The 21,346-nt window shown below is 45.6% G+C and overlaps 1 protein-coding gene across 1 annotated transcript in view; it reads right to left on the bottom strand.

Moving 5' to 3' along the window:
• Positions 1 to 21,346, bottom strand: part of LOC142559449 (uncharacterized) — a 217,871-nt gene that overhangs the window by 44,839 nt on the left and 151,686 nt on the right. Inside the window, exons 4-6 of the mRNA XM_075671040.1 lie at positions 18,022 to 18,087; positions 16,049 to 16,114; positions 14,919 to 15,014 (exon numbers count right to left, since the gene is read on the bottom strand). Coding sequence (XP_075527155.1) covers positions 14,919 to 15,014; positions 16,049 to 16,114; positions 18,022 to 18,087 — 228 coding nt within the window. The remainder of the gene's footprint in view (positions 1 to 14,918; positions 15,015 to 16,048; positions 16,115 to 18,021; positions 18,088 to 21,346) is intronic.

The raw sequence follows: 21,346 nt of genomic DNA, 5'->3' as shown, positions 1-21,346 counted from the left end.
AATTTGTATCTTACGTGAATTCGTTACGCTGTTTACAAAGGTTCTGCAAAAGCTGTATTTCCATATTACTGAACTTTGCTAGGTTCACGTGTACCACACTAATTTTGTCCGCTTTGGATGTACTATCATATGCAATTAACAGAATTGTAATATCATTTTTCCGTGCTGAGTTAGTGTTGTAAAGTTGATAATTTCATTTCCTGAAAATTCCCAATTTTTGCCAATTTCCAATAAAAAATTCACGCTAGATTAAAAATTCGAAACCAACAGTCACTAGATTTTAAGTTTTTCTTTTAAATGCAACAAACCTCGCCAAATTTGGTGCAGTGGTTCCTGAGAAAACGAATTCTCCCTTTAAATGTATTTAGACCGGAGCACCCGAGCTAAAGCTTATTCTTAACGACTTGACGCGTTCTACAATTTTTCCCAAAAGTCCTTCTGTGACACTACCTTTCTCACTGCGTGTGAGAGAAATTAGCGAAGAAATGGATGTCCCAATTCACGAACATCGCCTAATGCCCCCAGTTAAGGTAATACCACCATGGGAGTGGCAGGTGATAGGTTGCACCGTATACTTTGTAGACGTCACAAAGCAGGTTCCTGAGCACGAAATCGCTATGGATTTCCGTGAACTTCAATCGAAATACTATTGCTCCGAATTCTACACAGACGCGTCAAAGTCGCGTGCTGGCGTGTCTTACGCTGCTGTTCGTTCCTTTTTTTCTAAACCTCACGTACTGAACCCCCTACTAAGTGCCTTCCCTGCAGAAGCCTATGCAGTACTGCCTGCGGTAAAACATTGAAAGAAATTAAAACTTGAAAGCAATAATATTCACAGACTTGTTAGGTCTAGTAAAACGTTAATTTCTTCACAAAAGCATAAAACTCATGTTTTCGTTGAGCTTTACTCTTATTTGTCCAATAATTATTCTTCTCGTAGACATGTGACAAGATGCAGGGCTCCTGGCATAGATGCATCGAGGGTAAGCCACTGGCAGCGCTTGTAAGACATTGAAACAAATAATCAGCTCCACTTGGTTAAGCCAAACTTGGGAAACATTTTCCTCTAGCATGCCACTATCGTGTCCCTCTCCATCCCGCTATGTTTCTTGGTAAAAAACGCCTTTTTACCACCAAAGCTACCCTAGCTTTCTTGAACGATGTGGTCTTGCATGTTAATAGCCCGATAGTTTCGTAGCGCATCCTCGCTCCTGAAAATGCAGCTGTGATAGTAGTCCTTGTATAGCACACGCCTTCATGTCCTTGCGCTTCAAGAACTCTGTTAAGGCAGTACTGCTTTTGGGGATCTTTAGCTTCGGACCAATTTTAGCCTGGGACAATGTATCTTTTGTCTCTTTGGCACGCTTCATAGTCATTACCATAGTTGTATTACATGTAGCTCTTGCGCACTTTACAGCGACCTCCTTTTAGGCACATTTACAGCCCTGCCACATCTATTGCTCGTAATTTATTTTTCCACTTTGAACTCATTACCATTGGCCTGGCGCTCTTTAGTTACACGATATACATTGTCATCAATGATCTAAGGGGTGCCTTTTACAAAGACGCGATCTCTGTTTTAGACGCAGTGCTATTGATTTGTTAATATAGTGCTTTCTATTTTTTTACTTTTGAATTTCGAAAATTATTGTAACAAAATATAGGGCCTTAATCGAAATTTCGCTTCTAACAGTCACGAGAATTTAACTTTTTCTCTGAAATTCAGCAAATTTCATGGAAATTGGTCAAGGGGTTATCTCAGAAAAACGTGTTCGCGTTTTCCGTGTATTTGAATAGGCCGCGTCGGAGTTGAGCTCGCGCTAAAGCTTCCTATTAACTCTTGTAATCCCAGCAGTCGTGAACGGAAGGTGTGTTTGGCCTAGTTTGGCAAAGATTATGCGCACAGCCTTTCATTAAAGTTAGGCCACAGTCTTTCACACGCGTTACACACGCTGGCAAACGGGTTGCCCGCGAAGTCGCGGTGAAACCTCCACTGGAGCTTGCCGCCAGCCGAAGGGCGTGGTTCGTCAAACCTTCGTTGTTGCTGCCGTTGCTTGTGTCCACGGCTTCGTCTCTTTCTCCTTGTTGTTGTTCGGGCTGATGAACGACGGCGGCTGTTGCAGTAGCTTCGATCTTGGCACGCTTCCGCGCTTGGTTAGCTTCTCTATAACGTGCTAACCTATAGCCTCCCTTTGCTCCGGTGTTTCTGCAGGCAACTTTGCCTTTACTGGAGATTTCGCAGCCTGCCGTCTAGCTTTATCCACTGGATGATTGGATTCAGCCTGCCGCTTGCGCTGAAGCGCGTGCCACGCGAAGCAATCGAAATGTCCGTGGATGAATATATTTTGTTATAATTCCTTAACGAGCGGCAGTTATCATTATATGCGTCTAATGTTTCAACCGAACCAGGGCATTAATAAGTTATATTTAGATCCAACAATTCAAGGCATGTGATTTAATTACACGCAATAGATATTCGTATTGTGACACCCCAAAGAAGGACCTTCACTGGATTCTGTCGGATAAGTCGGATTCTGTCGGCTGCATAGTTTTTTCTTTTCCTATCCCAGGTCTGAGAAACTATATCTGGCTAAAAGTTCACTGTATCACAGCGGCGCTGCTAAGGTGACAGAAAAAAAAGAAAGTTATGTGCCAGTTTGCACGGTTTTATGAAAAAAGTAAATGACTCACAAAGTATATAATGTTATGAATCGTGGCGATTCTTAAAGGCAATAGGAAGGCAACATCTTGAAATGGCTGTGTGAATGAGTGGATAAATATTGGTAAAAACTCGTTTCCGGCTTCTTTAGAAGTGTTACATGAGCCACCTAAAAAGCTTTTCCTCCTCTGTAGAAGGATCATAAATAGAAGACCTTTCATATTTACAGTGAATACGGACAGTGGCGTACCAACTATTTCTCGAAGGGGGGGGGGGGGGTGCGAACCGCGAGAGATCTGACATATCTCTCTCTCTCTCTCTGTCTGTCTGTCTCACTATATATATATATATATATATATATATATATATATATATATATATATGTGTGTGTGTGTGTGTGTGTGTGTGTGTGTGTGTGTTAAAACTACTATTACAATAACATGAAAAGCCTAGGAATGCGTCTGTCAGTTATACTTAAGAGACATAGACCTATTTATCAACCACACGTGTTGAACCATGGGGGCCCGTCAATTTATTTGAATATACATTTATTTTATGCAACTATGTAAAATGTCAAGATGCAGGGACAAAAGGCAATGAATGCCCCACAGTGGTCGAGGGCCGCGCCCAGTAGAAGCAGTACAGCGCACATACGAAATGCGCATTTGCTGTAAACTATTTTAATAATGAAACAAATATTTGTACTTCAAGTTTAAGTCTGCGGCATAAATGTATCGCTGGTTTCCGTAACAGTATTGTCAAAGTTATACGCAACAAAGTACAGTCAACATAAATTGCGCGCAGTATTCAAAAAAAAAAGGCAGCATATGTGTGTGACCTTGGGAGTATTACAACCCGATTTCCAGCTAAGCTGTTGCTTTCCAAGGGTTGCAATAAAAGTTTGTTTCTATTGACTATATCTAGTGCTTTAAACAGTTGCCTTTATAAATTTGACTGTTCTGTTTGAAAACTTGCCCACAATTAATGCTTTGGAGCACTTCTTGCTGGGAATTTCTAAAAAGCCAGTAATTCATCAGCGCACATCTTACTTCGCCATAACATTCACCCTACCTACCTTCCTTTCTACCCCGACCCCCCCCCCCCCCCAATCACTATTTCCACTAGATTTGATATCAATTGAGTTCACAGTTTTCCTGGGCAGCGGGATAAATTCTCTGTTCGCAAAACACGTTCATAAAACTCCAGGTTACGGTAAAATACGCTTGTATGCGTAATTTACTGTAAATGCCTTAATTAGTCCCCTGTCTTTCAAGTTTACCTTCATATTGCCTATAATGCGCTCTTCATTTTCGCCAATTATAAACAAGATGCCTTGTTTAGTTCACCGAGTGCATCGCTGAAACCCAGTCGGTAGATGGTATGACGCCTGAATATAGGGAAACAAATTTCTTATTTGTTGCTATCAGTAATTTCCTACAGTAATTATTTGCAGCTCTTCTAACTGGAGCAGGAACATAAAAAAAACTTTGTCGCAGATTGCGGTTACCATGTCCCCTGCCCGCTTTCCACAAAATATAAACCTGTTGTAAAGTATAGGTATGTCGAGACACTGGGAAGCATAGCTGATAGCAGCCATATCACAGGCCCTAAAGCTTGTATAAGAATTTTTTTCACAGAGGCTGTGTTTGATGCAGCCTTACTTCGCACAGAGTTTTCATAGCGTACCATCATTTTTCGCTAAATCTGGTCTTGGTGGCTTTTATTGTTTAGCCAAGGCAGCGGGCTGAGTTCTCTTTCACTTGTTAGGCGCGCTCATAGCACTCTATATTGCTTGTATACGCAATTTATTGCATATGCAGTCACCAAACAATACGAATCTCTTTCCTTTAATTTGGTGAGGATATCGGGTGAAACTAATATGTCACGTATGAAAAATTAAAGAAAGGAAGAGAGGGTTCAATAATTATGCTTAACGCTTCTAAATAAGCCAGAAATGTTAACACTTAAAATGCTGCCTATTGTTTCAAAGTATAACATATTCGAAACCCACAGTTCTCTTTGGAGATTGGGAAACCTAGCTAATGGCAGCAGCGGGATGCTTTTGAACACTTGCTTACAATTCTCTTAACGCTGTATTTGATCAACATGCATTTACCCTCGCACATAAACTTGGCGTATTGTTCTACTTATGTTCGCAAAATTTGACCTCCATTGCAGTTGTAATCATGTCAATGGGGCCGTGTAAGTTTAACACCGCTCGTAAAAAAGACTAATAACGCTATGGACCACCTGCGTATATATTATACTGGAAAACGCGCATTTAACCCACTTATTCTGAACATTGCCTACACATTCTCAAACCAAGCCCTAATTTTACCCACATGTATAAAGAAGGTACGTTGTTTAGCTCACTGTTTTCACCGGAGAAACAAAATACCAATCTCGTATGATGCACGAAAACGCATGGGAAAATGGGGTTTCAGTAATTATCTGCAACACTTGCATTTAAAGCAGGAAAATGAAAGTTTCGCAACGCATTGCGCTTAAAATTCTCTGTTTTCACGGAATTCACGGAAGGAGATGGTTGACCGTCTCTTGTGCTGTTATTTTAGGAGTCTGTGAAACATTTAGCTTAGCGGCAGCATGACACTCTGGAATGGCAAATTGGGCCAGTTGGTTGGGATTCATGGTAATGCCCTCGCCATGTCGTCGTTTTATTCCTTCTGTTGTCCTTATCTTGGGTGCGCTGTTACAAACCTTACCATGAACACTCTGGAATGCTTCAATTAATAACTTTCTTCAAAGGGTGCCATGAACACCGGACAAACAGGTATCGCTCGTCACTCAGGACATTGTTTCTCACTTCGTATAAATATAAACACTATTTTAAAGAGGATACCGGAGGGAAACAATTAATTACCATGTATAACGCATAGGAATTGCGAGAAAGCGACCATCGATAACTGTTTTCAGTGAACATAAGCAACCTACACAGTGCGAATTTTCGGTACACCTCACGAAAAAGTGGGCCCCGTTTTTCAAAATACGGAATATGTGCTGTTTATTTCTCCTGTCACAAAACAAGTAATTATGTAGCTGTTATGTAAAAACAGCCTGAAAATGAAGTCGTGAAAGTCAGAAATGACACAGAAATGACAATTCAAATGGCTCAGAACGTTCGACCAAGGTCATTTTCACTAGCATGTTTACGATGAACCGTGATTGCACGATGAAATTGGAAAGTTATACGTGTAAGACGTTTGAATAGACTGTTCATGGCGTTAATAAACTGAAACTGCAACGCTACGTAGACTATTTCTGTAGACAGAGAATAAATGGTTCCGACATTTGATAAACCAACCATCTCATGCCGTAAGGCACGCCAGTCGTTGGGCGCGGCTGATTGTAATACTTTTCTCCAGACTTCCCCCTCGCACGCAGGTTAAATGCACCAAGCTGATTGTGTTTTCTAACACGGCAATAGGGGTCCCAAAAACCTGGGCATGATGCAAGTTACGCAAGCTGACGTTGGTTAGGACGGTAACTGATCGGCGTCAGGCGCTCTGCGCAACGTGAGTGTCTTCTACAGGGCGTCCCGAGAAGGCACGAAAGACATAAATCTTCGCTGTCCAAGCAGGGGATGCGTAGTAAAGAAAAGCATTACTAAGCGATTGCTCTTCCCAAGAAAGAAAAGTTAGCTTCAGCTGTAGTTTAGTCTGACTTTCCAGCCTGCAGCCGATAGTGCCCACTTTGAAGAGTTGGGGAGGCAGGTGCCCCCCTTTTCCCCTCGGTAGATACGCCTATGAATGCGGAACCATCGTATGAGTGACGTGTACAGAAAGGCAGAAGTGCCTGGAGCGACACTGTGCTTTGAAAATTACTGAATACTCGTCTCTTTGGTGAATCACGCGAGGCACGGTGTTTAGGGTTCATTGACGTACGAAGCACGCCGTGCGACGAGTCAGAAACATGTGAACTAATATTTAGCCTAATTAAAGTCTTATTAGAGAGTTGACAGATTCAAGTGTTACAGAGTATCGTGCCGCCGTTATTCACATATTTTCCCAAAGTCCTAAAACAACTGCATCAGACAAAATCTTGAACAGAAATGATCCAACTAGTCTACCAAGAGACGCGGAACGAGCTGGTATCCAGAGCTAGCATTTGGCGGCAAATCGCGCCCCTGCTTGCGCCTCCGCGCCATTTGGCGGGAACTCAAGTTCGACGAAGACTGTGGGAGTGTGACGTGTAATGTCTGTGTAGTCCTTAGAGTATCTAGTTTAAATGGACGCGTTGCGAAGAATTTCTGAACCCTCGGTTATTCCTGATTTTGATGCAGGTTTGTCGTTAGTTTTTCCGGTGTCGTTGGAGAACCATACGGGACGCCTTAACTGTTTATATTTCGTGTAAATTAAGTAGATGTTATGGGTAATACGTACGCAAATCCTAAAATATGTGGGTTGATTGCGGTATTTGAAATAAAGTACGAACGGAAAGGCTGAGTAGGGTCATGAGTATTAGATGTTTATCGGCGACACGAAACTGAGTCTGCTGCCATGGCATACCTACGTATGCGATTAAATTGAAAATGTTTACCCTTTTCGAAACTCTCTCTCCAACCTTCGACTTTCTCTCTCACTTACCGTCTTTCCTGTATTCACTTCCTTTTTACTTCCAATCTTCTCAGCAGCAAGGGTTAACCTTGTATGGAAAAACGAGCCGTGGTTGCACATATTTGTTTATAGCGCAAACGCACAGTTGGTGCCCGCGGGAGTTGTTTTTTTTATAAGACCTGCAGCGTCCCATTGTTGGGTTCCACGCTTGGCGGCTGGCGTTAATGCCGAAACCTGAACATTTCCAAGGGGTATTTTATTTCAAAAACTCGCCGATTACCCTCAGAAACAAGGGCGCACCGAAGAAGTACTTAAATTTTTTGGTCGAAACACAGGGAACTTCCCCCGCTACCAAGCAATTCACTCTGAGAAACCAGGAAAGACGTCGAGACTGATCTCGCATTTCCTCGTTTGAAAATGTCTGAGTCAGACTATTGGCCCAGGCTATAATGTATCAACAGTTCCAAGTGGCGGCCTCCTCTTGGAAGTTCGTGACGAAAAGCAATATTAAAAACTTTCGGGAACATGTCGGTTTCAGTGACCCCATACCGCAACCATGAATACCATCCACGGTGTGATTTCCGATGATGATTCGATGAAGCTGACTGAAACTGAACTTCTTGAAGAATGGAAAGAACAATATGTTGTCAACGTAATACGAATCAGAATAAGGCGTCACAAAAAAAAACGAAAAAGAAAGTTTACCCTAAGCACCTAATTCTCACATTGGGTTGCAGTGAGCTGCCAGAAATCATCGAGGCAGGAGACCTCCAAATCCGAGTACGGCCTTACGTCCCGAACCCTCTCCGTTGATTCAAATGCCAGAGATTCAGCCGCAGTACCCAGAACTGCCGAGGCTGACTGACCTGTGCACACGGACGCCTATCTCATTCCTGCGAATACCCTCTACACTGTGTAAACTGCACGCCGCACACTCGCTGTCCGGCCATCCTGGAAAAGGTAGAAACAAATCGCAGCAATTAAGGTAAAAGAGAACCTCTCACTCAAGGAACCAAGGGGGCTGGTGCCTTACCCGCAAAAGAACAGCTTTGCAGAAGTGGCGCGTGAGGCGGCAGCGTCAGGACGCCTTCCAGTGGCGGACCGGCTGACGCATAAGTGAGCCGGCGGCAACGCAGTCTGCCTACTTGGTGGCTACAGCTAGCGCAGCAGAAGGGGCCATACAGCTCAGGGCTGGTAGCCTCAAAGGTCTCATCCGACGTGTAGAGGCCTTCGCACCAAACACAGCGCGTGTCCAGAAGACGCGATGGACATAACACCCAGTCAGTAGCCGCAGACAGCGGCGACTGACTCGGCGGGATTCTCTCGACCAATCAAAAAAAAGAAAAAAGAAATCTCATCTCACGGCGTCTGCAAAGAGCCCCGAAAGCTAATCTTCGCCTCTTAAACAGTGCTGTGTGTGTGAAGTAATTGTGCTGTGTGCTTAAACACACAGCACAATTACTTTCCTCATTATGAAGACACAAATACCACAATAGAATGTCAGAGTGCTTCTTCGTAACCTCGACGACGTTAGAAAATTCCTATACAAATAGAATCCGAAGTTGTGTGTTCAAGAGACTCACCTGAAACCAACAAACAAGCTTTCCTTGTCGATACACAATCCTCCTGAAAGACCGCGATGAAGCTAACGCCTCTGGCGGTGAAGCGATAGTAGCAGACAAATGTATAGCTTGTCGACACGTCGCCCTTGAAACGCCCCTTCAGGCAGTGTCAGTTCCGGCTATTCTGTTTAATAAGTCATTAACCGTATTTTCTATACCTAAAAGCTGTGAAAAAGCGATTTCTATAACTCGTTTATAAGCTTCCCGAGTTCTGCATACTCATGGGAGATTTCAATGCTCGCCACATTATGTGGCGAGATTATAATGCGACGAAAAAAGTCGATTTGTGGATAACTTCCTAGTAAGCTGCAGGTTTGGCAGCTCTTCTCCTTTACTTAGGCTGGACCGTTATAAAGAATCCTTACGGAAATGACCACTTCACTGTTATGTTAAAGGTCATTGAGCAACAAGAATGTGCTCAACAAGTAACTAGCCTCCGCCGACTGGGATAATTTTAAGGAATCGACTAACGTATGACGACATTTTGTCACCGATTGTAGTATTCGAGACGCAGTATAGCCCATTTTACTGCTTTTACGATCGAAGCAGGAAAGAAATTCATTCCACAACCAAGCGGTAACTTCGTTGTGGAAGGGCGAGTTTCGCGGTGGAATGATGAGTACAAGGAGACCCGGAAAAAAGAAAATAAAGCGTGGTGCATACGTCGCCTATCCCGAAACTGCAGAAAATTTCAGAATATGAAATCCCAGAGAAGGCGAACACGGCGGCAAGCTTAGAAGAATGTCTTGTACGGCATTAATTCAGGGAACAAAAGTGTGGAACTGGCACATGAGGCTCAAGAGCAAGCTTTAGCTCGTGCCCAAATCCGACGCGGCCTATTAAATGCATGCTGAATGCGAAAACGCTTTCCTGAGATAACCGCAGGACAATTTTTAATGAAATTTGTTGCATTTGAGAGGGAAGGTTAAATTGTAGCGACGGAATGAAGAATGGTAGGCATCACATTAAGAGACGGATCTGAGAGCAAACGAGTACAGCCGATATTCTAATTGACATCAAGAAAAAAAATGGAGCTGGGCAGATCATGTAACTCTTGGACCATTAGGATTACAGAATGGGTGGTAAGAGAAGGGAAGCGCAGTTGAGGACGGTAGAAGACTAGGTGGGGCGATGAAATTTGCATGCGCTAATTGGAGATCGCAGGGAGAGGCCTTCGTCCTGCAGTGAACATAAAATAGGCTGATGTTAATGATGATTTGTGGTGGCTCCGAAGGACGAGCGATTTGGGAAGGTGTTCTTCACGAACTGTTTCTTGATAATTGCACGGGGATAAATGCGCACCCTTTGTATGCTACCCTCATTTTTTGAACTATAAGCCAAAATATGTTTTCTGTGCAGAACAGTGCTACTCTATATTAGCTGCGCCATACACATTGCCCACGTACATATACTACATGCGTCCACAAGGTTACCGCGATACAGAACTCATGCGAATTGTTGCGAACCGGGAAGAAATTTCGAAGTAAGCCATCGAGCACCAGATACAGCCAAAAAGAAAGTTACATTGGTGAACGCTGCGAACTACTATTTCGAGATGACTATCAGGAAAGAGGCGGGTGTTTAACTAACACCCGGCCCTGTATTTCAACCGGTGCAGGAGTGTCCTCGAGCCGCCTTCCGGGTGTCTCCTGCCGCCACCAGACGTCCTCCTAGCCAGCAGAAGCAGGTGAGTGCGGACGTTCTTAACGTTTCACAGGCGGCTTCCGCAGTTCGTGTACCGTCAGTCAAAGAGCGTCGTGCTAGTTAAAATGAACCACCGCACATTGATTCATGAAAATGTCCAGTAGTTGAATGCGTAGGCTTATTTATGATTCATAGTGAACCAATACCTTTGCGCTAGCGACATACTCCTTCGTAATGAACGAAAAAACAGCGCGGAAAGACAAGGCTTCTAGTCCTTGTCTTTTCGCGCTGTTTTTTCGTTCATTACGAAGGAGTTGTATCGCGCTAGCGCAAAGGCCCGAGCCGCCACGATCGCTGACAAAAAATTAAATAGAAAAAAGAAGTACGGGCACCCGCCCACTCAGGTACCCGTAGGGACGCGAGAGGAGACTTTGTGCGAAAAGCACAAAGAATCCCCTGTCCCCCGCTCCGTCTGAGTGGCGGACCACGCCGAACCCCATGGGCGCTGCAGCGGGCACATTGTTGCCGGCTCCCAGGATTTGAAGTGGGTCAAATCCCGTGGGCGCTGCGGCTCGTCCCTGCCGGCTCCCGGGATTCGAACGTGGGCCCTTGCGTGTGCGAGCTCGAGACACTAACCACTCGGCCGACGTCGCGGCACGGTAATCGCCTTGCGAAAGGCCACCGGCTGCGTGTTGCGCAGGCTGCTTATCGCCCCAGGTGAGGGGTGGAAAGGTGCGTGCTATATCAACGCATGCGCACGACTGGTGTTCGTCTGTCGTAGATAGGAGCACTCCCGCCTGCGATATATGCGTGAAACGATGGAGGCAGATTAAATTCGCACATGCGCTTTGACGGCTATGAAGAGCGGCCGAGCAAGATTTCATGAATTATGAAAGAGCTGCAACCCGCACAGTAGACGTTTCTAAAATGAGGCAGGGTATATTTCTGCGGCCCTACAGATGCTTGTCTTGTACAGATGCACGAGTCGCTTTCCGGAGTACCATACACAATGGCAATTTCATCGGCGTGGTCCGATGTCGATGCGCACGCGTAACTGTAACTTGCTCAACTTGTGCGTGGAGTTAACAGCCGGTGTCAATCCCGCTAACCGAGGTGTACGTGTAGCCTTTTTCGTAACGATTCACAGACAGCTTGCGCGATGCGTTGTGCCCGCGGTGAAAGAGCGCTAGGAAAAATGAACTGCCGCACACTGAGAAATGTGCAGTAGTTCAGTGTCGCGGGACATACCGTACTGCCACCATTACGCAATCGCAGGCGTGTCGTTATAGAATATGGTCTGCGATGCTGTAGTTCCATACGCACAGTAGTTTCTGTTGTGGAGCGGCCCAGCCTTTCCGAAAAATGACAGATATAGTATGGAAGTCCCCGCAGCAAGATACTTCAGTTTCGTTGTGTAAGGTGTGTAAGGAACAGCAAAAGAGGTAATGCAAGCAGTCGTGGTTACAGTAATTCAGCCAGAAATCGCATTGTATGTGGCGTAGCCTGCGCTTCGCCCTGTAATTATAGTTGTAAGGTTCGTCTATAAAGGCACTTGTGTACAACGATGCTGCACAATTACACACCTCGGTGCCCTCACCGTGTAGACGATACCAACGCTAAAGGCTTCGTATAGCAACAAACCGACAGTCGGTTGTATCCATGTTTAACACATCATTCTATCTTATACAGCAGCTGCGATTCAAAGTCCCTGCGTTCGCAGTGAGAATGTACCAGATTAACACTCGAATGTCTGCAACCATCTCATCGAACCAGACTTAGCGTCCATGTTTTCCACTGCGCACACTTGTTCAGTGCAATGGTATAGCTGCAGATTGCACACACTGCTGACAAGCCATGCATGCCTCGCATGACTTACATTCCTACTGCATCTTTGCAGGCATCAACAAGAGGGCTGCCTCGAAGTTGGACTCCATCGTGAAACCTGGTCCTGCCGCAGGGAGCACTTCCAACATTTCGTCACGGTGCTCAGAACCGCCGAAATTATCCCGGATATACCCACGCACGACAATAAACGGATGAAAGAAAGTGTTCCATGCGGCGCCGACCAGCAAACAAGCCTTAGCGCACGCAATTACGGAACTCCTGGTTACGCCCACTGCAGGACAAAGGTCTCTCCCATAGTGCTGCTCAAAGAGACACCATCTACCCTCACTACACTGTCATAGTGGCAGTTAAAGAGACACCATCTACACTCACTACACTGTCATAGTGGCAGTTAAAGAGACACTGTCATAGTGGCAGTTAAAGAGACACCATCTACACTCACTACACTGTCATAGTGGCAGTCAAAGAGACACCATCTACACTCACTACACTGTCATAGTGGCAGTCAAAGAGACACTGTCATAGTGGCAGTCAAAGAGACACCATCTACCTTCACTACACTGTCATAGTGGCAGTTAAAGAGACACTGTCATAGTGGCAGTCAAAGAGACACTGTCATAGTGGCAGTCAAAGAGACACTGTCATAGTGGCAGTCAAAGAGACACTGTCATAGTGGCAGTTAAAGAGCCACCATCTACCTTCACTACACTGTCATAGTGGCAGTCAAAGAGACACTGTCATAGTGGCAGTCAAAGAGACACTGTCATAGTGGCAGTTAAAGAGCCACCATCTACCTTCACTACACTGTCATAGTGGCAGTTAAAGAGACACCATCTACCTTCACTACACTGTCATAGTGGCAGTTAAAGAGACACTGTCATAGTGGCAGTCAAAGAGACACTGTCATAGTGGCAGTCAAAGAGACACCATCTACCTTCACTACACTGTCATAGTGGCAGTTAAAGAGACACTGTCATAGTGGCAGTCAAAGAGACACTGTCATAGTGGCAGTCAAAGAGACACTGTCATAGTGGCAGTCAAAGAGACACTGTCATAGTGGCAGTCAAAGAGACACTGTCATAGTGGCAGTTAAAGAGACACTGTCATAGTGGCAGTTAAAGAGACACCATCTACCTTCACTACACTGTCATAGTGGCAGTTAAAGAGACACCATCTACCTTCACTACACTGTCATAGTGGCAGTCAAAGAGACACTGTCATAGTGGCAGTCAAAGAGACACTGTCATAGTGGCAGTCAAAGAGACACTGTCATAGTGGCAGTCAAAGAGACACTGTCATAGTGGCAGTCAAAGAGACACTGTCATAGTGGCAGTTAAAGAGACACTGTCATAGTGGCAGTCAAAGAGACACTGTCATAGTGGCAGTTAAAGAGACACCATCTACCTTCACTACACTGTCATAGTGGCAGTTAAAGAGACACTGTCATAGTGGCAGTCAAAGAGACACTGTCATAGTGGCAGTCAAAGAGACACTGTCATAGTGGCAGTCAAAGAGACACTGTCATAGTGGCAGTCAAAGAGACACTGTCATAGTGGCAGTCAAAGAGACACTGTCATAGTGGCAGTCAAAGAGACACTGTCATAGTGGCAGTTAAAGAGACACTGTCATAGTGGCAGTTAAAGAGACACTGTCATAGTGGCAGTTAAAGAGACACTGTCATAGTGGCAGTTAAAGAGACACCATCTACCTTCACTACACTGTCATAGTGGCAGTCAAAGAGACACTGTCATAGTGGCAGTCAAAGAGACACTGTCATAGTGGCAGTCAAAGAGACACTGTCATAGTGGCAGTCAAAGAGACACTGTCATAGTGGCAGTCAAAGAGACACTGTCATAGTGGCAGTTAAAGAGACACCATCTACCTTCACTACACTGTCATAGTGGCAGTTAAAGAGACACTGTCATAGTGGCAGTCAAAGAGACACCATATACCCTCACTACACTGTCATAGTGGCAGTCAAAGAGACACCATATACCCTCACTACACTGTCATAGTGGCAGTCAAAGAGACACTGTCATAGTGGCAGTCAAAGAGACACTGTCATAGTGGCAGTTAAAGAGACACCATCTACCTTCACTACACTGTCATAGTGGCAGTTAAAGAGACACTGTCATAGTGGCAGTCAAAGAGACACCATATACCCTCACTACACTGTCATAGTGGCAGTCAAAGAGACACCATATACCCTCACTACACTGTCATAGTGGCAGTCAAAGAGACACTGTCATAGTGGCAGTCAAAGAGACACCATATACCCTCACTACACTGTCATAGTGGCAGTCAAAGAGACACTGTCATAGTGGCAGTCAAAGAGACACCATATACCCTCACTACACTGTCATAGTGGCAGTCAAAGAGACACCATCTACACTCACTACACTGCCATAGTGGCAGTTAAAGAGACACTGTCATAGTGGCAGTCAAAGAGACACCATCTACACTCACTACACTGCCATAGTGGCAGTTAAAGAGACACTGTCATAGTGGCCGTCAAAGAGACACCATATACCCTCACTACACTGTCATAGTGGCAGTCAAAGACACACCACCTACCTTCACTGCATGTGTGTGAGTGCCGTGGACGCTGGTTCCGTCCTGAAGTCTTCAGCAGGCTCTGGAGCAACGCCGCTGTCTTATCCGGCAGGAATCCTGCGCAGTTACGTTGTAGCACATTCTTAACCGACACACAACTCAAATAAATACATTTCCAGAGGTTGCGTTCGATCATGCTTGCTGCGCCACTACTATTGTTTATGCAAAACAGTAGCTGCAAACTTCCAGGGATGTGTGGCATCTGTCGAAATCTACTGTGCGGGTTGCAGCTCTTTCATAATTCATGAAATCTTGCTCGGCCGCTCTTCTTACGTGTATAGCCGCTAAAGCGCATGAGTGAATTTAATCTGCCTCCATCGTTTCACGCATATATCGCGCGAGTGCTCCTATCTACGACAGACGAACACCAGTCGTGCGCATGCGTTGATATAGCACGCACCTTTCCACCCCTCACCTGGGGCGATAAGCAGCCTGCGCAACACGCAGCCGGTGGCCTTTCGCGAGGCGATTACCGTGCCGCGACGTCGGCCGAGTGGTAGTGTTTCGAGCTCGCACTCGCAAGGGCCCACGTTCGAATCCTGGGAGCCGGCAGGGACGAGCCGCAGCGCCCACGGGATTTGACCCACTTCAAATCCTGGGAGCCGGCAACAATGGGCCCGCTGCAGCGCCCATGGGGTTCGGCGTGGTCCGCCACTCAGACGGAGCGGGGGACAGGGGATTCTTTGTGCTTTTCGCACAAAGTCTCCTCTCGCGTCCCTACGGGTACCTGAGTGGGCGGGTGCCCGTACTTCTTTTTTCTATTTAATTTTTTGTCAGCGATCGTGGCGGCTCGGGCCTTTGCGCTAGCGCGATACAACTCCTTCGTAATGAACGAAAAAACAGCGCGAAAAGACAAGGACTAGAAGCCTTGTCTTTCCGCGCTGTTTTTTCGTTCATTACGAAGGAGTTGTATGTCGCTAGCGCAAAGGTATTGGTTCACTATGAATCATAAGTAAGCCTACGCATTCAACTACTGGACATATTCATGAATCAATGTGCGGTGGTTCATTTTAACTAGCACGACGCTCTTTGACTGACGGTACACGAACTGCGCAAGCCGCCTGTGAAACGTAAAGAACGTCTGCACTCACCTTCTGGTGGCGGCAGGAGACGCACGGAATACGGCTCGAGAACCCAACTCCACAGCTCTCCTGCACCTGTTGAAATTGAAAGTGTTGTACATCTGTGGGTCAATCAGGGTGTCAGTTAAATACCCGCTGATTGTGTTCTTGAGGTGGCAGTTGCCAGTGTTCACCGAAGTAATTTTCCTTATGCTATGCTGTACTCGTTGGGTTACTTCCAAATTTCTTGCCGGTTTATCACAACAATTTGTAGGAGTTCTGTATCATGGAAGGCTTGTATTCACATACACTACATCAAGTGTCTGGGCATTATGTTATGACGCAGCTACGATAAACCTGAACTTTTCTGTGCAGCAGGCAGACTTACTTTCGCTTGCGTTTAAAGCAAGATGAGAATGACATACAAAGGGTGCGCTTTTATTGCTTTTATCCCCATGGTATTCTCGAGAAACAGTTGGAGAGAAAAACATTCCCAAATCGTGGACCGCACAGCTGTCGCCTGCTTTGCGTTTTCCTTTTTGAATTCGCCTGGGTTGTCACGCGGCATAACTTCAGCAAGAAATTGTGCTTATATTACTAAATATAAGTATGCTGGCCCGTTGCCGGCAAATAGTGCTGCAGCGACATGCAGAACGCTTTTTTTTGTCGATTGCCATCTCTTACATACCCCGTTTTACCGATCGCGACGACTTCCTTCGCTACGTTCAACTACCGCACAGTTCGCCATGTACTTGGCTAACGCGAAGGGAAGCGCGACGCAGAAGGCTCCACACATCTGGTGGCGCTGGCATGGAACACGGTTCCAGCTCCTGCCTGCTCATTTCCTTTTAAATAAGAGAATTATTTTATTAAAGGCGGACGAATATTTTACACTAAATGTTCGGTAAATTATGAAATAATTAGCAATCACCTGTTGTTAAAGCATCGCAAGTTATCAAGAGTGAAAGAAAGTGGTTATTCAAGCCTCGCTTTAGGTTTTGCTGTTGAAGCTCACATGACAAGCTGTTATTTTTTGCTTGTATTCTGTCATTTAGTGTATTTTTGGTAGTCTAGTCATGCAGTAGTTTTATACCTGACGCGACAACCAGTGATGTTTTATTTGTCGTTCTTGCAAAGCTAGTCGTTCAGTAGACATTCCTTCTGCGAGAGCTTTTAGGTAGTTTTTTCAAATGAGGAATCAGCAATTTTTTGTTTAGAATTTATTATTTGTACCTGGTTTAGTTAGCAGTCCTCTTTGTATCAGTCAGTCTCGCCATGGTACCTGATAATATAGGAACAAATATGTCTGCGTTTGACTGATCCTATTCTAAAATTTTTATGTTCCTTTTGTGAAAAGTAATGTTTCACAAATAACTGCTGATCGTTTGCGCTGTGGTGTAAGCTGCGACGCGAGACCCTTCTTTGCCTCTCCAAGTCGAGCTGTTGAGGCGACGCTCTACACTCTAAAGAATTTCGCATACGTACACCCGCCTGTAGTCGTCTGCTTCGTAACTCTTATTTCATGCCAACAGCATTTTCCGACTAGTTATCTAACCGATCCAAATGGTAGTGCTGGATCTCAAAATCCTTTACACGCTGAATCGCAAGGCGTGTCCAGAGGGAAGCGAGATAGGACCTTGGCTGCCTTCAACACTTCAATAGTCTTCGCAAATACGTCCAGTACGAATTTTCTTGCTTCTCTGCAATAGACCGCTAGCTTCCCGGTCAACCAGCGAATTGCTTCGCGAAAATGGCAGATGACGGAATATGGGAGAGTATCCCGCCCAGTCCGACCCGAGGAGCGCTCTTTACAAGACATGCCTTTCTCTCTGTCAAGTTGGGGGACGACCATCCCGCGTCTTCGCACTAGCACAAACAAGCTACCTCATACTGCAAGCGATCTCCTCGACTCCAATAGTCGAGGCATTAGTTTTCACTAGCACTACGGTATTTGTTGAGCGTGCAAGACGCTTCTGTAATGGGACGAACAAGGCTACACAAACCTGGACGGGCTATAGGAGAGCCGGGAAGGGCACGAACACAGCAGGAAGACCCAGCGCCATGCACACCTGCAGGAGTTCAGGAGGTCAAAGGACAGTTCCCGCGATGCCGGAAGCAGCATGCGGCAACACATGTTTCACACGTGTTTCCCTTGCACCCGCTCTGGGCGCAAGTGAAACATCCTGCCGTACACTCGACCGCTTTTTGGATACACTATCCCGGGCGTCTGGGTTGAAACAACGATCGTCGCGAGAGCGAGCTGTTGCAAAGATGTGCACGACTGTTTTTTTTTCTTCACGTGAGCAACACAGAGTACTGCGACATGCGATGCCGAGAAAATGGAATCACGTCCGACATATAAAAAGAAATAAGGAACAGCAGGCATGTTTTTTCCACACTCTTATGTTGTAATGGCAAATGGCTGTATTTTTACGTGCTTCACGAGAAAAGTTTCTATTTCTTCTGTTTTTGTGACTATTGCGTGAATTTACACATTTACTTCACGTGTAGTTTTGATCGGTTTGCACCAGCACGCGTACTTCTGAAATGTATATAGAAGGAAAAGACATCCGAATTTCTAGCGAACACTTTGAAGTTTGTCTACACATCACTGATAATCTGCTGTTTTTACAGAAAAATTAAGTGAGGTGCGTCGTTTAGCTCAATGTGGAAATTGGTATAACCATTACCTGCCTCGAGGAACGCACAAAAATAGCGGGAAAACGAAGGTTGAGTAAATCTGTTCGAAGAGCACAATTTAATGAGAAATTTTCCCACCCATTACACTTAACATGGCGACTAAAAGCCGAGTAACGATTTCGAACTCTTGATAGCGAAAATTTTCAAGAGGGCTATGATTCATGCGTATGTGTAACGCACGCTGTTACTATATTTCTACTTTCTTAATTTCGTTTCTCGTGTTTATGGTAACATTTGAAGCACACTTTTGTGGTGACCACTTACGTGTATTTCGTGCCACTGGCCTTTCATTGCTGTTTTATGTGTAAAAAAAGGTAATTTTTATTTCTTACAGTGGGAGTAGTGCTATGGCATTTCCTGTACACTCTCCCCTACCTTCCCCCATTCCACAATGGCTCTAGTGGCCCGAAGGCATTTTTAAACAAAAAAAGACGCATGTAACTACTTCGAATACCTCCATATGACCAATAAGGCACCCCCCACCCCCAAAGAAAAGAAAAAGAAGGAAAGATTGATCTAAGGGCTGGTTACGCCCCTCCTAGTACATTGCATGCCACTTGTAAAACGCGTTTAGCGTCAGCCCTACACAAAGGTATAGAAACCAGATACGGAAACACGACGTTGCTTCCTTTTGTGATCACTTCGTGGTGCGCGTCTAGTGTCTCCCACACGATTTGTTAACATTACTCGCTAGGAAGAGATCGCTCAGCTGTTTTTTGAATCGCAGGATTTTGTCCACCGATTAGCCGATGGCTAATATAATGAACCGCGCCTCGGAGGGCAACAAGCTGCTGATGAAATGAAAAACCTTGTAGCTAATGCTGATTGTTCGTGACAGGATATCCACTACGCCCTTGGGAGCTGCTCCGAGTGGAAGAAGCATGACTGTATATGCGGACTTCGTCAAAGTAGAAAGTATGTAAACTATCTATAGTCGCTTGATGCAAGGCCAAGGTATGCAGGTCAGTCTTCATCATTTTTTCTTGAGATGGAAAGCTATACTTCATCATCAGATGAGCTCGTAAGCAACACAACTGTCCATGAACGTTCCCAGGGTATGAAGCTCAACGATAAGGAGGCGTGATGAGTGTTTACCGCGTTGGAGAATTACGCATGCGGCCCTCCAACTGGAAGTCAAGCGAGATGGTTCGATCGCATTCGTAAAATGTCGCAACTGTGCGTCCTCAGTGCATCGGCTGTAAAATAAGTCGTGATTGCGGATGGTCTTCAGCCTGTTCCAGCCATCGATTCCCTGCGGGAAAGGCCGAGGCAACGTGGTTGTCCACGTGGTTGCACGCTCTGAAGTCCTCGGACATCGGACTTCCAAGTTTTAGGAAGCACGATCGAGTTACAGCGTAGAAATAAGGTTGGCAATTGCTCGGTGCAGGTGCAGTATGGAACCGACTGATGATGCGCACGTCTTTTCTGGTGACGGAATTGAAGCCGAGGGAAACACGAGGGCTCCAGGAGAGGTCCCAGTCAAACCTGACACCTAGAGACTGATGATTTCTCTTGTAGGAGATAGGCCGGCCATTTATGCATACTGCATAATCAGTCATTGCGCTTCGCGTGCAACCGACTTACGAGCACGTTTCTGTCCAGATGGTTAGGCCCTGTGCGCGAAGACAGCCAGATGTCTGTGCTGTAGCCTTGCACGAACCTGCAGGTGATGTCCCTACTGAGGTCCAGGCGCAGATGTCGCCGGCGCGGATCGAAACGCTTACCGTATCCGGCAGGGACTTGGCAAACTCAAGAAGCGTGAGGATGAAAAGCATAGGGCTACGCTCGGCACGCGTAGTGGTCGGTAGTCGGACCATGTTCGGTACGTGCAGGGTCGTCCAGTTGTAGGGGGACACATGTAACCGGCATAACTTCAGCGTTTCTTCTAATTCGAGAAGGAAACGTGCCTGATACGACGCACAATCACGATGTTGACAGATGAAAGAATAGTTTTCTGAGTTTTTTGCGAAACATAATCTCCTGTGGGCTCTTCGATAGTAAGCAAGTGTTCCATCCTAAAAGTGGGCGACCTGTGTACAAGCAAGGACGATCGTGTCAGGTGGCTTCAAATTCCATCGAAATACTCGCCCTCCTATTTAACAACGCGTCTATAATGGCTTGATAGGAAATGGGGTCGTAGGCGCTCTTCACGTGAAGAAAGAGCGCCACGTATAGTCGTTTCCCAAATGCTTCCTGCGCTATCGATGAACGGCCTCGTAGAAATTCCTCTGTGGAGTCGGGTAATCCTTCTATTGTTCAAGGCACCATTCGAGGCGCATGGGGACTATTAGTTATCTCGGGTTATTGGAAGACATGGGTGACAACAGCAGTATGGCAGTGCCTTCCCCCCCCCCCCAGTTCTCGTTAAACTTTATCTCGGTGGCATCATTCTTCTGCCAGAGAACGCGGCCCCAATTCTGCGTAGATCACTCGTAACGCCGCGGTGTGCTTGCGTGCGTAATATATTGTAAAAGAAGCAATACATCCACCCACTTTTGAACTTTTCCCGCACATCACCAATTGCCTGTCGCTTCCTTTTACCCAACAGAAACAAGATACCTCATTTAGTTCACCGAGGACACAGGGCAAACTTCATAGAATGCGTGAAAACACACAAAAAAAAACACG

The sequence above is a fragment of the Dermacentor variabilis genome, chromosome 10 (genome assembly GCF_050947875.1).
Source record: "Dermacentor variabilis isolate Ectoservices chromosome 10, ASM5094787v1, whole genome shotgun sequence".
NCBI lineage: Eukaryota > Metazoa > Arthropoda > Arachnida > Ixodida > Ixodidae > Dermacentor > Dermacentor variabilis.
Note: the sequence above shows the minus strand (reverse complement) of the source record. Positions and strands in the feature narration are given on the sequence as shown.